The sequence below is a fragment of the Amblyraja radiata genome, chromosome 21 (assembly GCF_010909765.2).
Source record: "Amblyraja radiata isolate CabotCenter1 chromosome 21, sAmbRad1.1.pri, whole genome shotgun sequence".
NCBI lineage: Eukaryota > Metazoa > Chordata > Chondrichthyes > Rajiformes > Rajidae > Amblyraja > Amblyraja radiata.
The window spans coordinates 41,697,469-41,719,518 of NC_045976.1; the positions used below are offsets into that span (position 1 = coordinate 41,697,469).

General features: G+C 48.3%; 1 protein-coding gene across 10 annotated transcripts in view; it reads right to left on the minus strand.

Annotated features, from left to right (window-relative positions):
- Positions 1-218: 218 nt before the first annotated feature.
- The window catches only part of pfkfb3 (6-phosphofructo-2-kinase/fructose-2,6-biphosphatase 3), a 66,891-nt gene continuing 45,059 nt past the window's right edge, over positions 219-22,050 (minus strand). For 7 of the 10 annotated variants that reach the window (XM_033040167.1, XM_033040163.1, XM_033040161.1 and 4 more), the window contains 12 exons: positions 21,324-21,390; positions 20,681-20,755; positions 17,107-17,163; positions 15,150-15,274; positions 14,183-14,390; positions 12,915-13,061; positions 11,308-11,412; positions 10,280-10,409; positions 9,167-9,229; positions 8,450-8,514; positions 5,362-5,541; positions 219-321 (listed from right to left, as the gene is read on the minus strand). In XM_033040167.1, coding sequence (XP_032896058.1) covers positions 265-321; positions 5,362-5,541; positions 8,450-8,514; positions 9,167-9,229; positions 10,280-10,409; positions 11,308-11,412; positions 12,915-13,061; positions 14,183-14,390; positions 15,150-15,274; positions 17,107-17,163; positions 20,681-20,755; positions 21,324-21,390 — 1,279 coding nt within the window. In that variant the 3' untranslated portion in view covers positions 219-264. Of the gene's footprint in view, positions 322-3,101; positions 3,125-5,361; positions 5,542-8,449; positions 8,515-9,166; positions 9,230-10,279; positions 10,410-11,307; positions 11,413-12,914; positions 13,062-14,182; positions 14,391-15,149; positions 15,275-17,106; positions 17,164-20,680; positions 20,756-21,323; positions 21,391-22,050 lie in introns of all 10 variants that reach the window. The other 3 variants (XM_033040166.1, XM_033040168.1, XM_033040169.1) reach the window with 3 other exon arrangements.

Here is a 22,050-nt window from a genome sequence, read left to right on the forward strand (position 1 = left end):
TACAACCGGCAGAACAGGGTTTGTTCACCAGATAAACTTGCTAGACAGCGGGCAAATGTTCGGGGCAAAAGTTCATAATCCATCTTCTGCAATAACGTCCATCCAAGTTGCTGAAGTCCAGAACAAGCAATCCAGTGTTTCTCGACAGAAGGGGAGGGGGGGGGGGGGGGGGGGGGGGGGGGAAGGGGCGAGGAGGGGAGTGGGTTATTTTTTGTAAAAAAAAAACAATACAACCACTCCCGAAATTTAATTTTTAAAAATGATTCATTCTTGGACGGAGATGGTCACGGCATCCGAAGGTCGCGGCAACTTGCTTACATTCTGTGGGGAGAAGAGATCAGGATTGTAATCGGAGAAATTAAATTTACGATCAAAATGCAAACACAACACATGGTCATCTGCATGCATGCAAGCCAGCTAGGCAGCTACAGAAATGAAGCTTGATTGCAAGGGTTGATGTGCAGGAGGTACAGAGATCTTAATTCGCAATCGAGCACCTGGCTCGGCCCCAGTAGCTTGGAGCTCCCTCACCCAGACCAGACCCGCCACCATTGTAGATGTAGCCCAGTCCATCACACAGACCAGACCCGCCACCATTGTAGATGTAGCCCAGTCCATCACACAGACCAGACCCGCCACCATTGTAGATTTAGCCCAGTCCATCACAGACCACACTCCCCACCATTGTAGATGTAGCCCAGTCCATCACACAGACCACACTCTGTTATCCCCTCTGTTATCAGGCTTCTGAACGTCCCTTCCATAAGCCAGGGTGCTGTCCGATTCACCTCTACCCCATTGCGGACATTGGACTTTGTCTGTGGCACTGATGCGCTACAATGCTGAGAACTATATTCTGCACTCTGTATCTTCCCCTTTGCTCTACCTGTTGTACTGGAGTTTGACTTGATTGTATTTATGTGTGGTATTATCTGATCTGATTGCATACAAAACAAAGCTTTTCACTGCACCTCGGTACACTAAACCTAAACCGTTGTAATTTTTATTCATTCACAACACAATATGCGACTGACACCAGTAAATTATTGGTAGACAAAAATGCTGGAGAAACTCAGCGGGAGCAGCAGCATCTATGGAGCAAAGGAAATAGGCAACGTTTCGGGCCGAAACCCTTTTTCAGACTGATGTAGGGTGGGGGGGGGGCGGCTGGGAGAAGAAAGGACAAAGGAAGAGGAGGAGCCCGAGGGCTGAGAAGGGGAGGAGACAGCAAGGGCTACTGGAAATTGGAGGTCAATGTTTAGGCCGCTAGGGTGCAAACAGCCCAAGCGGAATAGGAGGGGGACTAAATCTCCTCCAATTTCCTGTGGTGCTCACTCTGGCCATGGAGGAGGCCCAGGACAGAAAGGTCGGATTCGGAATGGGAGGGGGAGTTGAAGTGCTGAGCCACAGGGAGATCAGGTTGGTTATTGCGGACCGAGCGGAGGTGTTGGGCGAACAGCATATGCAGTTCCTTCTTAAACACCAGTAAATTATTTCCCATTCCTACCATCCTCTCACGGAGGGGACTAAAGTCACGAGGCAATATAGACAATAGACAATAGGTGCAGGAGTAGGCCATTCGGCCCTTCGAGCCAGCACCGCCATTCAATGTGATCATGGCTGATCATCCCCAATCAGTACCCCGTTCCTGCCTTCTCCCCATATCCCCCGACTCCACTATTTTTAAGAGCCCTATCTAGTTATCTCTTGAAAGTATCCAGAGAACCTGCCTCCACCGCCCTCCACAGAGAATTCCACAGACTCGCCACTCTCTGTGTGAAAAAGTGTTTCCTTAGTCTCCGTTCTATATGGCTTACTCCTTATTCTTACTACGAGACAACACTAAGAATATTGTGTAGGAAAGAAATGCAGATGCTGGTTTAAAATCAAAGGTGGACACAAAATGCAGGAGTAACTCAGCGGGACAGGCAGCATCTCTGGAGAGAAGGAATGGGTGATGTTTTGGGTCGAGACCCCTCTTCAGACTGAAGAAGGGTCTCGTCCTGAAACGTACACATGGACAATAAGCTGAGAGTGTACATTCGCCCACAAACCCACCCACGTAACACACCCCCATTGCATCACGAGCCAGCTTGGCTTAACAGCAGCACCCTCCACAGTTCATTTAGAAACATAGAAACATAGAAATTAGGTGCAGGAGTAGGCCATTCGGCCCTTCGAGCCTGCACCGCCATTCGATATGATCATGGCTGATCATCCATCCCTAAAATGCAAAAAAATGAATCTTCTTCCAGTGAAAGGTTTCATTTCCCCCCCAATAACCGGGCCTTTAGCAGGCTAGAACACTACAGCTTCTGTGGGCAGCAGCATGGATTTAGCTTGTTACCTTTGAAGAATTAGCAAGGATACAAATTGAAATATAGTTCGTCTGAGGCCAATGGAAGTGATGAAGGAGCGGTGAAAATAAGAGGGAGAGAGCTTTTAATGACAGGGTTAAGTTGCAGCAGAATCCCACAAATTCAATTAGACCCCGCTTATAACAAAACAGGTTTGGTTAGGACTCATCGGCAAATCTGAATTCAGAGGAGCGTTTTTAAAGAGGTACAGCACTGAGTGGGCCGGGGCAGATCGCTGGCACAGCGGTAGAGTCGCCGCCTCTCAGGGCCCTAGAACCGGGTTCGATCCCGACTACGGGTGCTGTCTGTACGGAGTTTGTACCTTCTCCCCGTGACCTGCGTGGGTTTTCTCCGGGTGCTCCGGTTTCCTCCCACTCTCCAAAGACGCGCAGGCTTGTAGGTGTAAATGTAAATTGTCCCTGGTGTGAGCAGGGTATGTGTTAGCATGCGAGGATCTCTGGTCGGAACGGACTCGGTGGGCCAAAGGGCCTGTTTCAGCGCTATTCTCTTTAAACTGAACTAAATTAAAACATACAAACAGGTTTGGAGGTTAATTGTAAATTGTCCCTAGTGTGTATAGGATAGTGTTAGTGTGCAGGGGGAAGGAATCGCTGGTCAGTGCAGGCTCAGCGGGCCGAAGGGCCTGTTTCTGCACTGTCTTATAATGTTCAAATTTCATCTCGATATGAATTTACAGGGCAGTGAGAAAAACCGTTCACACAGAGAAAAACAAGATATACTTACAGACAAGCCTTTCCTAATAAAGGCTAGAGAGAAAGAGGAAAGAGGCGGGAAAGAGAAATAGCACAAGAACAAAATGATTAAATAAGCAAAGGCCAGACAGCTCAGTCAAAATGATTCAGTGTATTACTCATTATATCTACAATGAAGCACAGGTTGTAGATTTGCCATAAAACATCCCATTGACAGCAAAGCAGACTTGGCCTGGCATCACACAGCGCAAAGAAATGTAGACAATAGACAATGGGTGCAGGAGTAGGCCATTCGGCCATTCGGCCCTTTGAGCCATTCAATGTGATCATGGCTGATCATCCACAATCAGTACCCCGTTCCTGCCTTCTCCCCATATCCCCTGACTCCACTATTTTTTAAGAGCCCTATCTAGCTCTCTCTTGAAAGTATCCAGAGAACCGGCCTCCACCGCCCTCTGAAGCAGAGAATTCCACAGACTCACAACTCTGTGTGAAAAAGTGTTTCCTCGTCTCCGTTCTAAATGCCTTACCCCTTATTCTTAAAACTGTGGCCCCTGGTTCTGGACTCTCCCAACATCAGGAACATGTTTCCTGCCTCTAGCGTGTCCAAACCCTTAACAATCTTATATGTTTCAATAAGATACCCTCTCATCCTTCTAAACTCCAGAGTGTACAAGCCCAGCCGCTCCATTCTCTCAGCATATGACAGTCCTGCTATCCCAGGAATTAACCTTGTAAACCTACGCTGCACTCCCTCAAAAGCAAGAATGTACTACCTCAAATTAGGGGACCAAAACTGCACACAATACTCCAGGTGGCGGCTCGACTCACCTGTTGCAGCGGCCCCCACAGCCTGTATGTCTTTTTTTTTTTTTTTTTGTCTAGTTAAGTGTAGTTTGTGTTTTTTAATAGTGTTTTTAACTGTGTATATGTGGGGGGCGGGGGGGGGGGTGGGGGAGGGGGAAACTTTTTAAAATCTCTTCCCTGTATTGGAGACCCGACCTTTTCCTTGTCGGGTCTCCGTTGTCGTTGGGGCCTAGCACCGTGGAGCTCGCGGGTCCGGGTGGAGAGACCGCTTGTCTGAGCTCCCGCAACGCGACTTCTCCAGCCCGTGCCGCGGGGTTGGAACGACCCGGAGCGGGGTCGTACATCGCCCGGCGCGGTTTCATGGCCGTGGGACATTCCAGCGCCCGCCGGGGGCTCCAACTTTGTGACATTTAGACCGGGAGCGGGGCCGTACATCGCCCGGCACGGCCTAAAATGGCCGTGGGACTTATCATCGCCCGCCTGGGGCTTCGACATCGGGAGAGACATGGAGAACAGGGGAGAGAAAATACTTTGCCTTCCATCACAGTAGGTTCACTGTGATGGATGTTTGTGTGAATTGAATTGTGTGTATGTCTAGGAAATAGTCTTTGTTTGTATGGCTGTGGAAACGGAATTTCGTTTGAGCCTCACTGAGGCTCAAATGACATGTAATAAATATTGTATTGTATATTGTATTGTAGGTGTGGTCTCACTAGGGCCCTGCACAACTGCAGAAGGACCTCTTTGCTCCTATACTCAACTCCTCTCGTTATGAAGGCCAACATGCCATTCGCTTTCTTCACTGCCTGCTGTGTTCTTACTTAGTACAAGTAAAAATGACCACTTAGCACACTCTAGCCCAGTCCCTCACACACTCCCCACCATTGTAGATGTAGCCCAGTCCCTCACACACTCCCCACCATTGTAGATGTAGCCCAGTCCATCACACAGACCACACTCCCCACCATTGTAGATGTAGCCCAGTCCATCACAGACCACACTCCCCACCATTGTAGATGTAGCCCAGTCCATCACACAGACCACACTCCCCACCATTGTAGATGTAGCCCAGTCCATCACACACAGACCACACTCCCCACCATTGTAGATGTAGCCCAGTCCATCACACAGACCACACTCCCCACCATTGCAATGGCCTCGACAAACGGAAAAGCCAACATTCCAAATAAAAACAGCAAATGACTCGAAAAAAATCAACTTTCAAAAGATGCGCCGATTACAAAATCGTCTTCGATGGGAAAGTCCCGGAAATAAACCATGATGAAGCAAGCGGGTCCCAGACAGCTCCACGACTTGAGATTAACATCCACACATTTGCCACAGCACCAAGCACAGCGACAGAGGCAGCATTAGTACGGTTATTGATCTCGGCAAACGGCTCACTCTAAACTCCCCACACAAGCAGCAGCAGCGGCGGCAGCAGCAGCAGCAAAGCCGTAAACAGTACAGAACAATCGACTAACTTGTCCAGGCAGGGGAGTGGAGCCGTCGGAGGCCAGACAGAGGGCAGTGGCCAGGGAGGAGGAGGAGGCCAGGCGGTCGTCTGGCCCTTCGATGCGCGGCTTTTTGTTGGGTTCGGGGCTGGCCAGAGGCGTGACGCTATTGCGCCGCATGAGAGGGTTTGCTCCCTTCTTGCCGACGTCCTGGGCAGCGGAGAGGGGGGGGGGGGGGACACACACACAAATGGAGAAATGCAAAGTTTAAAGCCCAATTACCACAGGAGCATTGCAAAATAAAAACACTAACCCCAGCCGTGGAACCACCCCCCCCCCCCCCCCAAATCCAGAGTGTCGGAGGGGGGTGGGGAGAGATTCTCGACTTCTGCAAAGTGCCGTCAACATTTAATGGTGACGGCACTTGCTCCCAGGGCTGAGAACTATTTATCGTGCAGAGATACGGCTTGGAAACACAGGCCCTTCGGCCCATCCAGCCCGTGCCAGCCATAGGCCGCCCATACAATAGTTCCATGTTACATAGAAACATAGAAAATAGGTGCAGGAGTAGAGGCCATTCAGCCCTTCGAGCCTGCACCGCCATTCAATATGATCATGGCTGATCATCCAACTCAGTATCCCATACCTGCCTTCTCTCCATACCCCCTGATCCCTTTAGCCACAAGGGCCACATCTAACTCCCTCTTAAATATAGCCAATGAACTGGCCTCAACTACCTTCTGTGGCAGAGAATTCCAGAGATTCACCACTCTCTGTGTAAAAAATGATTTTCTCATCTCGGTCCTAAAAGACTTCCCCCTTATCCTTAAACTGTGACCCCTTGTTCTGGACTTCCCCGACATCGGGAACAATCTTCCTGCATCTAGCCTGTCCAACCCCTTAAGAATTTTGTAAGTTTCTATAAGATCCTCCCTCAATCTTCTAAATTCTAGCGAGTACAAGCCAAGTCTATCCAGTCTTTCTTCATATGAAAGTCCTGCCATCCCAGGAATCAGTCTGGTGGACCTTCTCTGTACTCCCTCTATGGCAAGAATGTCTTTCCTCAGATTAGGAGAGCAAAACTGTACGCAATACTCCAGGTGTGGTCTCACCAAGACCCTGTACAACTGCATGTTCCCACGCTTTCACTTCCCACAGTCCAGTAGCAATTAACAGAGGCCAAATCAACCTATCGTCCTGCACACGGCCAGAGAGAGAACGTGCAAACTCCACATGGACAGTACCCGAGATCAGGATCGAACCCGGGTATCTGGCAGCTTCACCAGCTGCCCCACCCCAACTTTCTGCACTACCTGCTCTACCTATAGATGAGAGGTCAGCTTGTGAGGATTTAAGAATGGTTTGATTGGCTTTAGGTAGGCACAAAATGCTGGAGTAACTCAGCGGGTCAGGCAGCATTTCGGGAGTCTAGTGTGTGTTTATGCCTTTCGATCTGTTGTCTGGAATCAGCCAGTATTCAGAACCCATTGAACCCACCACAAAAACACTCTAAATCAATTTAAATTTAATTTGGAACTAACGAGTGAGAATTGTGACTACAGTTCAAAAGTTCGCAACTGATAGGATCAGAATTAGGCCATTCGGCCCATCCGGTCTACTCCACCATTCAATCATGGCTGATCGATCTCTCCCTCTCAACCCCATTAAATCTTTGTTCAATTTTTATTTCAGCCGATGACTTTTCCAGGGTTTTCAAACAAAACAACAACAAAAAAAATCACCATCTTAAATATTAAGGACTCCAATTATTGATTAATTCAGCAGATGTACCATTTTAACATGCACAAAAGATTTGAATATTTGAAAAATATGAACCAATGTTAGATTGTTAGTAATCACTCAACCTATATTCATGCCTCTGTAGCATTATAGAAATTATTCTAAATAAGGAGATTGGGCTGGGTTTCAATATTTCAAATCAAAGTTAAATTGCAACGAAGACACAAGGAATTGCAGATGCTGGTTTAAAAAAAAAAAAAAAGACAAGAGTGCTGGAGTAACTCAGCGGGTCAGGCAGCATCTGTGGAGAACATGGATAGGTGATGTTTCACAGAGTGCTGGAGTAACTCAGCGGGTGCAGCAGCATCGTTGGAGCTAAGGAAATAGGCAACGTTTCGGGTCGAAACCCTTCCGGGTTTCGGCCCGAAACGTTGCCTATTTCCAGAAGGGTTTCGGCTTGAAACGTTGCCCATTTCCTTCGCTCCATTGATGCTGCTGCACCATTACTCAGCGGGCCAGGCAGCATCTGTGGAGAACGTGGATAGGTGACGTTTCACAGAGTGCTGGAGTAACTCAGCGGGTCAGGCAGCATCTGTGGAGAACATGGATAGGTGATGTTTCACAGAGTGCTGGAGTAACTCAGCGGGTCAGGCAGCATCTGTGGAGAACGTGGATAGGTGACGTTTCACAGAGTGCTGGAGTAACTCAGCGGGTCAGGCAGCATCTGTGGAGAACATGGATAGGTGACGTTTCGGGTCGGGACCCAAAACAGGCTCCGACCAAACTTTGCTTATTCATGTCGAAGAAGGGATGTGTTGGCGCTGGAGAGGGTCCTTTCAGTTTAGTGCGGAGATACAGTGCGCAAACAGGCTCTTCAGCCCACCGAGCCCACGCCAACCACTAACACTCCTGTACACACACACTGAGGACAATTTTACATTTACCCCAAGCCAATTAACCTACAAACCTGCACGTCTTTGGAGTGTGGGAGGAAACCGAAGATCTCGGAGAAAACCCACGCAGGTCACAGGGAGAACGTGCAAACTCCGTACAGACAGCACCAGGATCAAACCCGGGTCCCTGGCGAGGCAGTAGCTCTAGCGCCGCACCACCGTGAAAACCTACGAGAATGATCGGGTGAACCTACGATGAGCGTTGGACGGCGCTGGGCCTGTGCTCGCTGGAGTTTAGAAGGATGAGGGGCAGGACCTCATTGAAACTTGCCGAATGGTGAAAGGCCTGGACAGAGTGGATGTGGAGAGGATGTTTCCACTAGTGGGAGAGTCTGGGACCAGGGGCAATAAAGACACCATTGATCCGTTGGAATTGGCGCTAAACCAGGTTGCTGGGCAACACCCCCAACAAACGGGACACTCACCTCCGGCCGGTCTCTGTGTGTGTTGACAGCCTCTACGTTGAGGAAGATGGACTCCACCTTGCACCCTGGAAGAGAACATTAAATCCATCATTCAGCTCAATTTAAAACACAAAGGGCGGCGGGTGTATGGGACGAGCTGCTGGAGGAGGCAGTCGAGGCTGGGACTATCGCAATGTTTAAGAATATTACATGGATAGGACAGGTTTGTTGAGACATACAAGATGATTAAGGGTTTGGACACGTTAGAGGCAGGAAACATGTTCCCGATGTTGGGGGAGTCCAGAATTAGGGGCCACACACAGTTTAAGAATAAGGGGTAAGCCATTTAGAACGGAGACGAGGAAACACTTTTTCTCACAGAGAGTTGTGAGTCTGTGGAATTCACTGCCTCAGAGGGCGGTGGAGGCCGGTTCTCTGGATAGTCTCAAGAGAGAGCGAGATAGGACTCTTAAAGATAGCGGAGTCAGGGGAGAAGGCAGGAACGGGGTACTGATTGTGGACGATCAGCCATGATCACACTCAATGGCGGTGCTGGCTCGAAGGGCTGAATGGCCTACTCCTGCACCTATTGTCTATTGTCTGTTTTTTTTCAGGGAAATGGTCCAAACGCAGGCAGGTGGGACTAGTGTAGGTGGGCCATGTTGGTCAGTGTGGGCCGAAGGGCCTGTTTCCGCGCTGTAACTATCCCAAGAGCGTTGGTCAGAGCACACAACTTACCGTAAGCAAATGGAGTTAACTTCAGCACGGTGTGAAGGGGGCACTTGAGATAGGGCAGCTCATCTGCAATAGAAATACACCGTCAGTAGACTGCAAACTGGGGTAGCAGACTCACCCATTCCCCAAGATACAAAGTGCTGGAGTAACTCAGCGGCTCAGGTCGTGACGGAAGAATTGAGCTCCACAGGGCCCAATGTCTCCTCGTTCACCGACCAGCGACTCCATCTACACCTCACGCTGCCTCGGCAAGGCCAGCAGCATCATCAAGGACCAGTCGCACCCCCGGCCACTCCCTCTTCTCCCCTCTCCCATCGGGCAAGAGGTACAGAAGTGTGAAAACCAACGCACACACCTCCAGATTCAGGGACAGTTTCTTCCCGGCTGTTGAACCAGGCAACTGAACCATCCTACCACAACCAGAGAGCGGTCCTGAACTACTATCTACCTCATTGGAGACCCTCGGACTATCCTTGATCGGACTTTACTGGCTTTACCTTGCACTAAACGTTATTCCCTTTATCCTGTTTAAGAAGGAACAGCAGATGCTGGAAAATTGAAGGTTGACAAAAGTGCTGGAGAAACTCAGCGGGTGCAGCAGCATCTATGGAGCGAAGGAAATAGGCAACGTTTCGGGCCGAAACCCACAAGGGTTTCGGCCCGAAACGTTGCCTATTTCCAGAAGGGTTTCGTCCCGAAACGTTGCCTATTTCCAGAAGGGGTTCGGCCCGAAACGTTGCCTATTTCCAGAAGGGTTTCGTCCCGAAACGTTGCCTATTTCCAGAAGGGTTTCGTCCCGAAACGTTGCCTATTTCCAGAAGGGGTTCGGCCCGAAACGTAGCCTATTTCCAGAAGGGGTTTCGGCCCGAAACGTTGCCTATTTCCAGAAGTGTTTCGGCCCAAAACATTGCCTATTTCCTTCGCTCCATAGATGCTGCTGCACCCCGCTGAGTTTCTCCAGCATTTTTGTCCACCTTCCCTTTATCCTGTATCTGTACACTGTGGACGGCTCGATTGTAATCATGTATTGTCTTTCCGCTGACTGGTTAGCACGTAACAAAAGCTTTTCACTGTACCTCGGTACACGTGACAATAAACTATGAGCTGAACTCCTACCTGCGCTTTTATCCAGGAAGTACGCAAGGAGACACCTCATGACCGCTTGGTGACAAATGACCAGGACATCGCCCTGTCTCTCCAGCTCCATTATAACAGGCTCCAGGCGTTGGACCAAGTCCTGATAGGACTAAATATAAAAAAAGTGCGGTTAAAAACCCACAGCTTCATGCAGTTCACGCTCTCAAATTTACATCCTCAAATGGGCGTCACGGTGGCGCAGCGGGTAGAGCTGCTGCCTCACAGCGCCAGGGACCCGGGTTCGACCCTAACTACGGGTGCTGTCTGTACGGAGTTTGCACGTTCTCCCCGTGACCTGCGTGGGTTCTCTCCGGGTGCTCCGGTTTCCTCCCACACTCCCAAAGAGGGGCAGGTGCTTATAGATTAATTGGCGTGGGTTTGTATGCGATAGACATAGACAGTAGGTGCAGGAGTAGGCCATTCGGCCCTTCGAGCCAGCACCGCCATTCAATGTGATCATGGCTGATCATCCCCAATCAGTAACCCGTTCCTGCCTTCCCCCCCATATCCCCCGATTCCGCTATCTTTAAGAGCCCTATCTAGCTCTCTTGAAAGTATCCAGAGAACCGGCCTCCACCGCCCTCTGAGGCAGGGAATTCCACAGACTCACAACTCTCTGTGAGAAAAAGTGTTTCCTCGTCTCCGTTCTAAATGGCTTACCCCTTATTCTTAAACTGTGTGTGGCCCCTGGTTCTGGACTCCCCCCCAACATCGGGAACATGTTTCCTGCCTCCATCGTGTCCAAACCCTTAACAACCTTATGTTTCAATGAGATGCCCTCTCATCCATCTAAACTCCAGAGTGTACAAGCCCAGCCGCTCCATTCTCTCCGCATATGACAGTCCCGCCATCCCGGGAATTAACCTTGCAAACCTACGCTGCACTCCCTCAATAGCAAGAATAGATTATGAACAAATGAACCAGTGACTACTATCCTGCTGTTGAAATACACCGTTAATCCACCACGCTCCATAGCCCGCGTGAAGTCAGCGGCAGCGGGAACGTACCTCTCCCGTCGGGTATCGGTAGTAGTACTTGTCTTGCTCACGGAGCGTGTATTCCTCCGGGTGTCGTTCCTTTATCTCCTCGTAAGTCATGTCCTCGCAGACACCCTGGATCAGTGGGGAAAATCCCAGTCAGTTCTCCCGACCTCCGGGACGTTTCGAAACAAGGAGCAGCAGAAGATGGTCATATGGCATCGGCAGGCACGGCTCGGAACTAGGAGCCCCCCCCTCCCCCGCGCAGAGAGGGGGATACAGTGATGGACGCTGGTCAAAGGGCCGGTCAGCAGAACTGGGTTGGGGGGGGGGGGGAGAGTCTTATCTCCACAGCCAACCCAGAGTGCTGGAGTAACTCAGCGGGTCAGGCAGCATCTATGGAGCGAAGGAATAGGTGACGTTTCGGGTCGAGACCCTTCCGGGTCTCGACCCGAAACGTCACCTATTCCTTCGCTCCATAGATGCTTTCCAGGTCTCGACCCGAAACGTCACCTGTATGTCATGTTGTCACTTGCGGGCGGAGCACCAAGGCAAATCCCTTGTATGTGAATACTTGGCCAATAAATTTATTCATTCATTTAGGAGGCTTTCAGATAGGCATATGGATAAACAGGGAATGGAAGGATATGGAGTATGTGCAGGCAGATAAGAGTCAGACATAGAGCGCTGGAGTAACTCAGCGGGTCAGGCAGCATCTGTGGAGAACATGGATAGGTGACGTTTCACAGAGTGCTGGAGTAACTCAGCGGGTCAGGCAGCATCTGTGGAGAACATGGATAGGTGATGTTTCACAGAGTGCTGGAGTAACTCAGCGGGTCAGGGAGCATCTGTGGAGAACATGGATAGGTGACGTTTCGGGTCGGGACCCCTAATCAAACTGAGAATCAGGGGAGAGGAAACTAGAGCTATGAAAAGGTTTGGAACAAAGCAAACCGATGACCCGGGAACAGTGGAGCCCACAATGGTCCATTGTTTGCTGTGGAAAAGGTGATACTAAATGGATATGAACAATGAAACATGCAGGATGACTAGGGTGGGGGAGGAGAGAGAGGGGATATTAGGGTTACTTGAAATTAGAGAAATCAATGTTCATGCCACTGGGTTTTGCAAGATGCCCAGAGATCAGATTAATCTTTGTTCAATGAACAGTCTAGTTGACTGTTGCGAACAGCTGTTGCGTTTGACACTCTTAAATAAAATGTACAAGTTTTCTTCAATGAAGTTTTCCTCAATGAAGTTTTCTTCACCGAATAGTGAAAGGCCTGGATAGAATGGACATTTAGATGTTTCCACTGGTGGGAGAGTCCAGGACCAGAGGGCACAGCCTATGAATAAAAGGACGTTCCTTTAGGAAGGAGACAAGGAGGAATTTCTACAGTCAGAGGGTGGTGAATCTGTGGAATTCATTGCCACAGACGGCTGTGGAGGACAAGTCAATGGATATTTTTTAATGTGGTGATGGATTCTTGATTAGTACAGGGGTCGAGGGTTATGGGGAGAAGGCAGGAGAATGGAGTTAGGAGGCAGAGATAGATCAGCCACGATTGAATGGTGGAGTAGACGTGATGGGCCGAATGGCCAAATTCTGCTCCTGGAACTTAAAAGGTGGAACTCACCGCGTCGATCTCGTTGAGTGCCTTCCACTGCTCATACGGCCCGTCCAAGACCTCCGCAGTCTGGATTGTCCGCTTCAGCTGACTGGTCCAGACCTTCAGATCCTTTATGTTCTGCTCCTCCAGGAAGGTTCTTAATGCCGAGGAAAACTGGCGGGGGGGAAAAAAAAAAAAATGTGAAAACGCACACCTCCAGATTCAGGGACAGTTTCTTCCCAGCTGTTATCAGGCAACTGAACCATCCTACCACAACATGAGAGCGGTCCTGATCTACTATCTACCTCATTGGTGACCCTCGGACTAATCTTGATTGGATTTTGCTGGCTTTACCTTGCACTAAACATTATTATCTGAAGAAGGGTCTCGACCCGAAACGTCACCCACTCCTTCTCTCTAGAGATGCTGCCTGTCCCGCTGAGTTACTCCAGCATTTTGTGTCTCTCTTTTTCATTATTATCATGTATTTATAAACTGTGAACGGCTCGATTGTAATCATGTGTTGTCTTCCTGCTGACTGGTTAGCACGCAACAAAATCTTTTCACTGTACCTCGGTACACGTGACGAAAAACTAAGCGGAACATTTTGTCACAAGAAGTTTCATAAAGTCCTCATGTAAAAAGGTGAGCCAGAGAGAGCGCTTTGCTTAAAGTAGGAACTGCAGATGCTGGTTTGCAAAAAAAAAAAAATGGTGGAGTGCTGGAGTAACTCAGCAGGTCAGGCAGCATCTCTGAAGAACATGGACAGGTGACATTTCGGGTCAAGACCTTTGTTCATTGGTTTTAAAATTTAAAAAGACGTGCATCTCTAAAGATGGGTCGGGATATCGGGGGCGAAGAAATGTCTAAATACACACATCCCATCAATGAACAGCTCTGCTGATGGATACTGCAAACAGAACAGGCGTATACGACCAACGTGAACATCTTAGGTAGGCACAAAATGCTGGAGAACTCAGCGGGTGAGGCAGCATCTCTGTATCTGCTGTTCCATGTGTCCTTTTTCACCCAGAGAGGTGAATTGGTGGAATTCTCTGCCACAGAAGGTAGTGGAGGCCAATTCACTGGATGTTTTCAAGAGAGAGTTAGATTTAGCTCTTAGGGGCTAACGGGATCAAGGGATATGGGGGGGGAAAAAGCAGGAACGGGGTACTGATTTTGAATGATCAGCCATGATCATATTGAATGGCTCGAAGGGCTCCTGCTCTATGTATCTACGAGTACAGGCCCACTCCTGAAAAAAAAATGCTCATCATATGTGAACCCACTCATACCTTCTTCCCTCTGTACGAGAGGCCAGAGTCGCCGCCGATTCTCCCCTTCAGGTTGTAGTCACTTTCGCCATGGCGACACAGGTAGATGGTGCGAGGATGGACGTGGATGTTCATCAGGTAGTAGACAATCTTGCTCTGGATGTGATCCAGCACCCGGTTCACCAGGAACCTACGGCCCACATTAATCACCTTGATGAACGACAGGTCCCTAAAGTGATGCGGAGATGGAGGAGAGAGAAGCGTCGCACTGTCAGCGCAGTCATCACGTCAATAGGCAATAGACAATAGGTGCAGGAGTAGACCATTCGGCCCTTCGAGCCAGCACCGCCATTCAAGTCAAGTCAAGTTTATTCGTCACATACACATACGAGATGTGCAGTCAAATGAAAAGTGGCAATGCTCGCGGATTGTGCAAAAAGGACAAGCAAACAAACTACAAACAGCATCACATATTATTTTACATATTAAATATTGTGGGAAGAAGAAAAAAGGAAAAAAAACAGCAATGTGATCATGGCTGATCATCCCCAATCAGTACCCCGTTCCTGCCTTCTCCCCATATCCCCTGACTCCCCTCAAACTCCAGTACAACAGGTAGAGCAAAGGGGAAGATACAGAGTGCAGAATATAGTTCTCAGCATTGTAGCGCATCAGTTTCCAGGGAATTTGCAGATGCTGGAATGATTTCGTTAAATCTTCTTTTACTCTTTGGTATTTTAAATACGTTCATTTTAAGATTAAAATAAAAATAATAAAAGTTGAACAAAAACATATTAATGCAAATAAAAGGATTTGTTCTACAAAATTTGGTTTCATTCAAAAGGCCGCACTTAAAGGCCTAGAAGGCCGCAGGTTCCCCACCCCAAGTTTAGAAGGATATGGGCCAAACACAGGCAGGTGGGACTAGTGGAGATGGGGCATGTTGGGCCTGTTTCCACAAGAGGACTAAGTGAACAATCATACTCACTTGTCATAATGATCTGGGTCTAAAGGTTGATACGTTGCTTTGTAACACTCGATTCTCTTTAGGAAGTCCTCCATTGCATCAGCCCGGTTGCAGTCCAGATAATCGGGACTGGACACTTTCACATCCTGGCGAGATTTAAAACACTCATTCAAAACACAGCTTCCTCCACAATACATCACAGAACGTAAACACAAGGAACAGCAGATGCTGCCTTACAAACAACGCACGATAAACATAGAAACATAGAAACTAGGTGCAGGAGTAGGCCATTCGGCCCTTCGAGCATGCACCGCCATTCAATATGATCATGGCTGATCATCCAACTCAGTATCCTGTACCTGCCTTCTCTCCATACCCCCTGATCCCTTTAGCCACAAGGGCCACATCTAACTCCCTCTTAAATATAGCCAATGAACTGTGGCCTCAACTACCTTCTGTGGCAGAGAATTCCAGAGATTCACCACTCTGTGTGAAAAATGTTTTCCTCATCTCGATCCTAAAAGATTTCCCCCTTATCCTTAAACTGTGACCCCTTGTTCTGGACTTCCCCAACATCGGGAACAATCTTCCTGCATCTAGCCTGTCCAACCCCTTAAGAATTTTGTAAGTTTCTATAATCTTCTAAATTCTAGCGAGTACAAGCCGAGTCTTTCTTCATATGAAAGTCCTGACTACAAAGACTGATGTAGTTGAGACAGATAAAAGAGACATTGCATGTCATTCCGAACTGTCACTGTATGTCATGTTTAAGAAAGAACTGCAGATGCTGGAAAAATCGAAGGTAGACAAAAATGCTGGAGAAACTCAGCGGGTGCAGCAGCATCTATGGAGCGAAGGAATAGGTGACGTTTCGTCGCCTATTCCTTCGCTCCATAGATGCTTTCTGGGTCTCGACCCGAAACGTCATCTGCATGTCATGTTGACACTTGCGGGCGGAGCACCAAGGCAAATCCCTTGTATGTGAATACTTGGCCAATAAACTTATTCATTCATTTAGGAGGCTTTCAGATAGGCATATGGATAAACAGAGAATGGAAGGATATGGAGTATATGCAGGCAGATAAGAGTCAGACACAGAGTGCTGGAGTAACTCAGCAGGTCAGGCAGCATCTGTGGGGAACATGGATAGGTGACGTTTCACAGAATGCTGGAGTAACTCAGCGGGTCAGGCAGCATCTCTGGAGAACATGGATAGGTGTCGTTCTGGGTCGGGATCATTCTTGATTGCCACTATTTGGATTATTAAAATATTAATATTTGATATTAATTTTATATTACATTTGATATTCAGACTCAATATTTTTCTTTTTAATTGATAGTCAAATAATTGGACAAAGATTCTTGATTGGTACGGGTGTCAGTGGTAAAAGAAACATAGACAATAGGTGCAGGGGTAGGCCTTTCTGCCCTTCGAGCCTGCACCGCCATTCAATACGATCATGGCTGATCATCCACAATCAGTACCCCGTTCCTGCCTTCTCCCCATATCCCTTGATTCCGTTCAGAGCTAAATCTAACTCTTGAAAACATCCAGTGAATTGGCCTCCACTGCCTTCTGTGACCTTCCATGGGGAGAAGGCAGAGGAATGGGGGTGAGAGGGAGAGATAGATCAGCCATGATTGAATGGTGGAGTAGACTCGATGGGCTGAATGGCCCAACCCTGCTCCTGTCATTTGTCAGCATGAAACCTGATAAAGACTAAAAAGGCACAAGATAAGAAGAGAAGGGGTGCGAATTGTGAATGCAGAGGAAGGAATGTAGTGGAACAGAAGAGTTTGGGCCTGTCCCACGGGTGATATTTGGGAAACATTTTCGGCAACAATTTCTGCTGCCGTAGGTTGTCTCCAGTTGACGTAGGTGAATTCCATTAAAATAGTCCCTGGCAGTCCCCTAAAGAGTCGCCTACGTGGGACAGGCCCTTCAAAACAAGTCAATGTTAAACTAACCACCACTTACCATTATATTAGCAGCTACGATACTCGGATCATCACAGACAGACTCGACAAAAAACACCTGCAATAGAAACAAACGTTCATTTCTTCATCCCTTGTTAATTCACATTTAGTCATCAGAGTCATAGAGTGACACAGCGTGGAAACAGGCCCTTCGGCCCAACTTGCCCACACCAACCCATGATCACATTGAATGGCGGTGCTGGCTCGAAGGGCCGAATGGCCTACTCCTGCATCTATTGTCTGTTGTCACCCAACATGTCCCAGTTACACTAGTCCCACCTGCCTGCGCTTAGAAACATAGAAAATAGGTGCAGGAGGAGGCCATTCGGCCCTTCGAACCTGCACTGCCATTCAATATGATCATGGCTGATCAGTACCCCGCTGTGGCTTTTTCCTAAAAACCCTTCTTCCTTTAGCCCCAAGTGCTAAATCTAACTCTTGAAAAGATCCAGTGAATTGGCCTTGACTGCCTTCTGTGGCAGAGAATCCCACAGATTCACAACTCTCTGGGTGAAAACGTTTTTCCTCATCTCAGTCTTAAATGGCCGACCCCTTATTCTCAAACTGTGACCCCTGGTTCTGGAATCCCCCAACGTCGGGATCATTTTTCCTGCATTTAGCCTGTCCTATCCTCTAAGAATTTTATGTGTTTCTATAAGATCCCTTCCCTTCTAAATTCCAGTGAATACAAGACCAGTCGACCCATTCTTTCATCAATCGTCAGACACGCCATCCCGGGAATTAACCTGCACTCCCTCAATAGCAATAATGTCCTTCCTCAGATTAGGAGACCAAAATTGCACACAATACTCCAGGTGCAGTCTCACCAGAGCCCTGTACAACTGCAGTAGGACCTCCTTGCTCCTAATCCCAAATGCTCTTGCAATGAAGGCCAACATGCCATTAGCTTTCTTCACTGCCTGCTGTACCTGCATGCTTACTTTCAGTGACTGATGTACAAGCACACCCAGGTCTCGTTGCACCTCCCCTTCTCCTAATCTGACACCATTCAGATAACAATCTGCCTTCCTGTTCTTGCCAGCAAAGTGGATAACCTCACATTTACCCACATTATACTGCATCTGCCATGCATCTGCCCACTCACCCAACCTGTCCAAGTCACCCTGCAGCCTCATAGCATCCTCCTCGCAGCTCACACTGCCACCCAGCTTTGTGTCATCCACAAACTTAGAGATGTTACATTTAATTCCCTCATCTAAATTGTTAATATATATTGTAAACTGGGATCCCAGCACTGAGCCTTGCGGCACCCCACTAGTTACTGCCTGCCATTCTGAAAAGGACCCATTAATTCCTACTCTGCTTCCGGTCTGCCAACCAGTTCTCTATCCAATACCCTACCCCAATATCATGTGCTCTAATTTTGCACGCTAATCCTATGTCAAAGGCTTTTTCCATTCTACTCGTTACATCCTCAAAACATTCCAGAAGATTAGTCAAGCATGACTTCCCCTTCGTAAATCCATGCTGACTTTGACCGATCCAGTCACTGCTTTCCAAATGTGCTGCTATAACATCTTTAATACTCGACCTTGAACCTATCTGTTCTGGTTCTCGATTGGTCTTCAAGCCAATAGCAATGGCAATCTGTGGTTTGTAATCTCAAAGCTACAAATCTAAGCAGTAATCGAGTTTATCTTCTCAACCCAGTAAATTATTTAACACAATACCCTCATTGACACACAATTATATACTCTTATTAGTTCCAGTTTCTTCCCAGCTGTTATCAGGCAACTGAACCATCCTACCACAACTAGAGAGCGGTCCTGAACTACTATCTACCTCATTGGTGACCCTCGGACTATCTTTGATCGGACTTTACTGGCTTTATCTTGCACTAAACATCATTCCCTTATCATGTATCTGTACACTGTAAATGGCTATATATATATATAACCTATATATCCTTGTATCAACGTTACATCACACTATATTTCCCTCTGATGCTGCACCATCTTCACCCACGACTGACGTCAGCTCACAGGTCAATAATTAAATGTAGAGATAAAACATGGAAAGAGGCTCTTCGGCCCAGCGAGTCCAGACCAGCCAGTGATCCCCGCACATGCCACACACACACACACATACCCTACACACATGCCACACGCACACGCACACTAAGGGCAAACTTACATTTACACCAAAGCCAATTAACCTACAAACCTGTTCATCTTTGAAGTGTGGGAGGAAACGGAAGTTCTTGGAGAAAATGCACGCAGGTCACAGGCAAGCTCCACACAGACAGCACCCGTAGTCGGGATCGAACCCGGGTCCCTGGCGCAGCGAGTGCCGTCCTTGTGACCAACGTTCATTAAAACTACAGGGTGGGGGGGGGTGGGTGGTCGGACAGACTGGAATTGTTTTCCCTGCAAAACACAGGAGACTGAGGGGAGATCTGCGAGACAATGATGAGGCGTAGATCGTGTAGACCGAACCTTACCCCCACAAATGCCCGAGGATAAAGAGGACCAACGTCTAGAGCAGATGTGTTCAAGAAGGAACTGCAGATGCTGGAAGATCGAAGGTACACACAAAATGCTGGAGAAACTCAGCGGGTGCAGCAGCGTCTATGGAGCGAAGGAAATAGGCAACGTTTCGGGCCGAAACCCGAAAGGGTTTCGGCCCGAAACGTTGCCTATTTCCAGAAGGGTTTCGTCCCGACGTTTCGGGTCTGAAGAAGGGTTTCGGCCCGAAACGTCGCCTATTTCCTTCGCTCCATAGATGCTGCTGCACCCGCTGAGTTTCTAGAGCAGATGTGCCGGGCAACTTTTTTTTTTTTTTTTTTTTTAATAATTTTTTTTTTTTAATTATAAAGAGGGCGGTGAATGCAAGGAACTTGCTGCTGGGGGTGGTGGTGGAGGCAAATAGGATTGTGGTGTTTAAGAGACATTTGGATAGGCACATGGATATGCAGAGACTGGAGGGATATGGATCACCTGCAGGCAGATAAGAGTTGGTCTTGGCATCAATAGACAATAGGTGCAGGAGCAGGCCATTCGGCCCTTCGAGCCAACATTCAATGTGATCGTCATGGCTGATCACAGTGCGATCACATTTGGCACAGGCCAACTTTAAAACTCCTCATTACCCCTTAACTACAAAACCAAGGGCACCAAGTTTAGATGTCACAAGATATCACCCTTGCCCAAGTCCAAGATTCATAGAGTGATACCACCCTTCAGCCCAACTTGCCCACACCGGCCAACATGTCCCACCTACACTAGTCCCATCTGCCTGCGTTTGGCCCATATCCCTCTAAACCCATCCTATCCATGTACCTGTCCAAGTATCTCTTAAATGGTGTTATCGTCCCTGCCTCAACTACCTCCTCTGGCATGTTCGTTCCATACACCCACCACCCTTTGTGTGAAGAAGTTCCTATTACATCTTTCCCCCTTCACCTTAAACCTGTGTCGTCTGGTCCTCGATTCCCCTACTCTGGGCGAGAGACCCTGTGCGTCTACCCGATCTATTCCTCTCATGATTTTGTTCAGTGTTAACCTCAAAGATAAAAGCAGCAACTGAAGTCCAAATCACCTGCGGACCAGACTCACCTTCCACCCGTTCTCCTCCGCAAAGCTCAGTATCATTTCCCTCCTATCTCTGGTCGTATTGGTAGCATCAAAAACCTGGAGAAACAAAATAAATGCCCAGTTACAAAAGACAATAAGATGCGGGAAAGGCCATTCGGCCCTTCGAGCCAGCACCGCCATTCAATGTGATCATGGCTGATCATCCCCAATCAGTACCCCGTTCCTGCCTTCTCCCTTGACTCTGCTATCTGTAAGAGCTCTCTCTTGAAAGCCTCCAGTGAATCGGCCTCCACTGCCTTCTGAAGCAGAGAATTCCACAGATTCACAGCTCTCTGGGTGTGAAAAAGTGTTGCGAGTTTTAGTTTCCCTCCATAGACAGGCCCATCGATGACCAGTTATAAACACTGAGGCATGCAGCACAGAGGCAGCTCACCACCTGCATGCCGACCAAGGCTTGGTAAAAAAACAGCCAATGACTTGGCCTCCACAGCCATCTGTGGCGATGAGTTACATAGAAACATAGAAAATAGGTGCAGGAGTCGGCCTTAAGAATTCTGTACGTTTCTATAAGATACAGCACGGATATTGTGGGCTGAAGGGCCTGTTGCTGCGCTGTTGTACGTTCGATAGGGCAACACGCTACCAGGTGTATCGAGGTACTTACCGCTATTTGACCTCCTTCCACGGAGAGGTAGGACTTGACATCCCTCAAGGCAGCTAAGGCACATTGTCTGTGGGGCAGCAATGACCACAAGTCAGACATGACACAAACCGAAGACAGACACTAAAAGATGGAGTAACAGGCGGCATCTCTGGCGGGAAGGAATGGGCGACGTTTCGGGTCGAGACCTTTCCCCATTCCTTCTCCCCAGAGATGCTGCCTGTCCCGCTGAGTCACTCCGGCTTTTTGTGCCTACCTTCGGTTTAAACCAGCATCTGCAGTTCCTTCCAGCACGGAACACCACCCATGACTCATCAGTGGCCGGTCAGTAGAAGATGGCCGCAGATACACTCGGGGCTATTGTACTTGAAAACAATTAACAACGCAACCCATCCATAGGAAACAAAAATCCATTTCCTTCCTTGACGCCACACCAGTTTGGACAGGAAAGTCCACTGAATCAGCCTACACTCCTCAGGCAATAAACAATAGGTGCAGGAGTAGGCCATTCAGCCCTTCGAGCCAGCACCACCATTCAATGTGATAGAACCTAGAAAATAGGTGCAGGAGTAGGCCGTTCAGCCCAGCACCGCCATTCACTGTGATCATGGCTGATCATCCACAATCAGTACCCCATTCCTGCCTTCTCCCCATATCCCTTGACTCCGCTATCTATGTAACTCTCTTGAAAGTGTAGGAAGGAACTGCATACGCTGGGTTAAACCGAAGA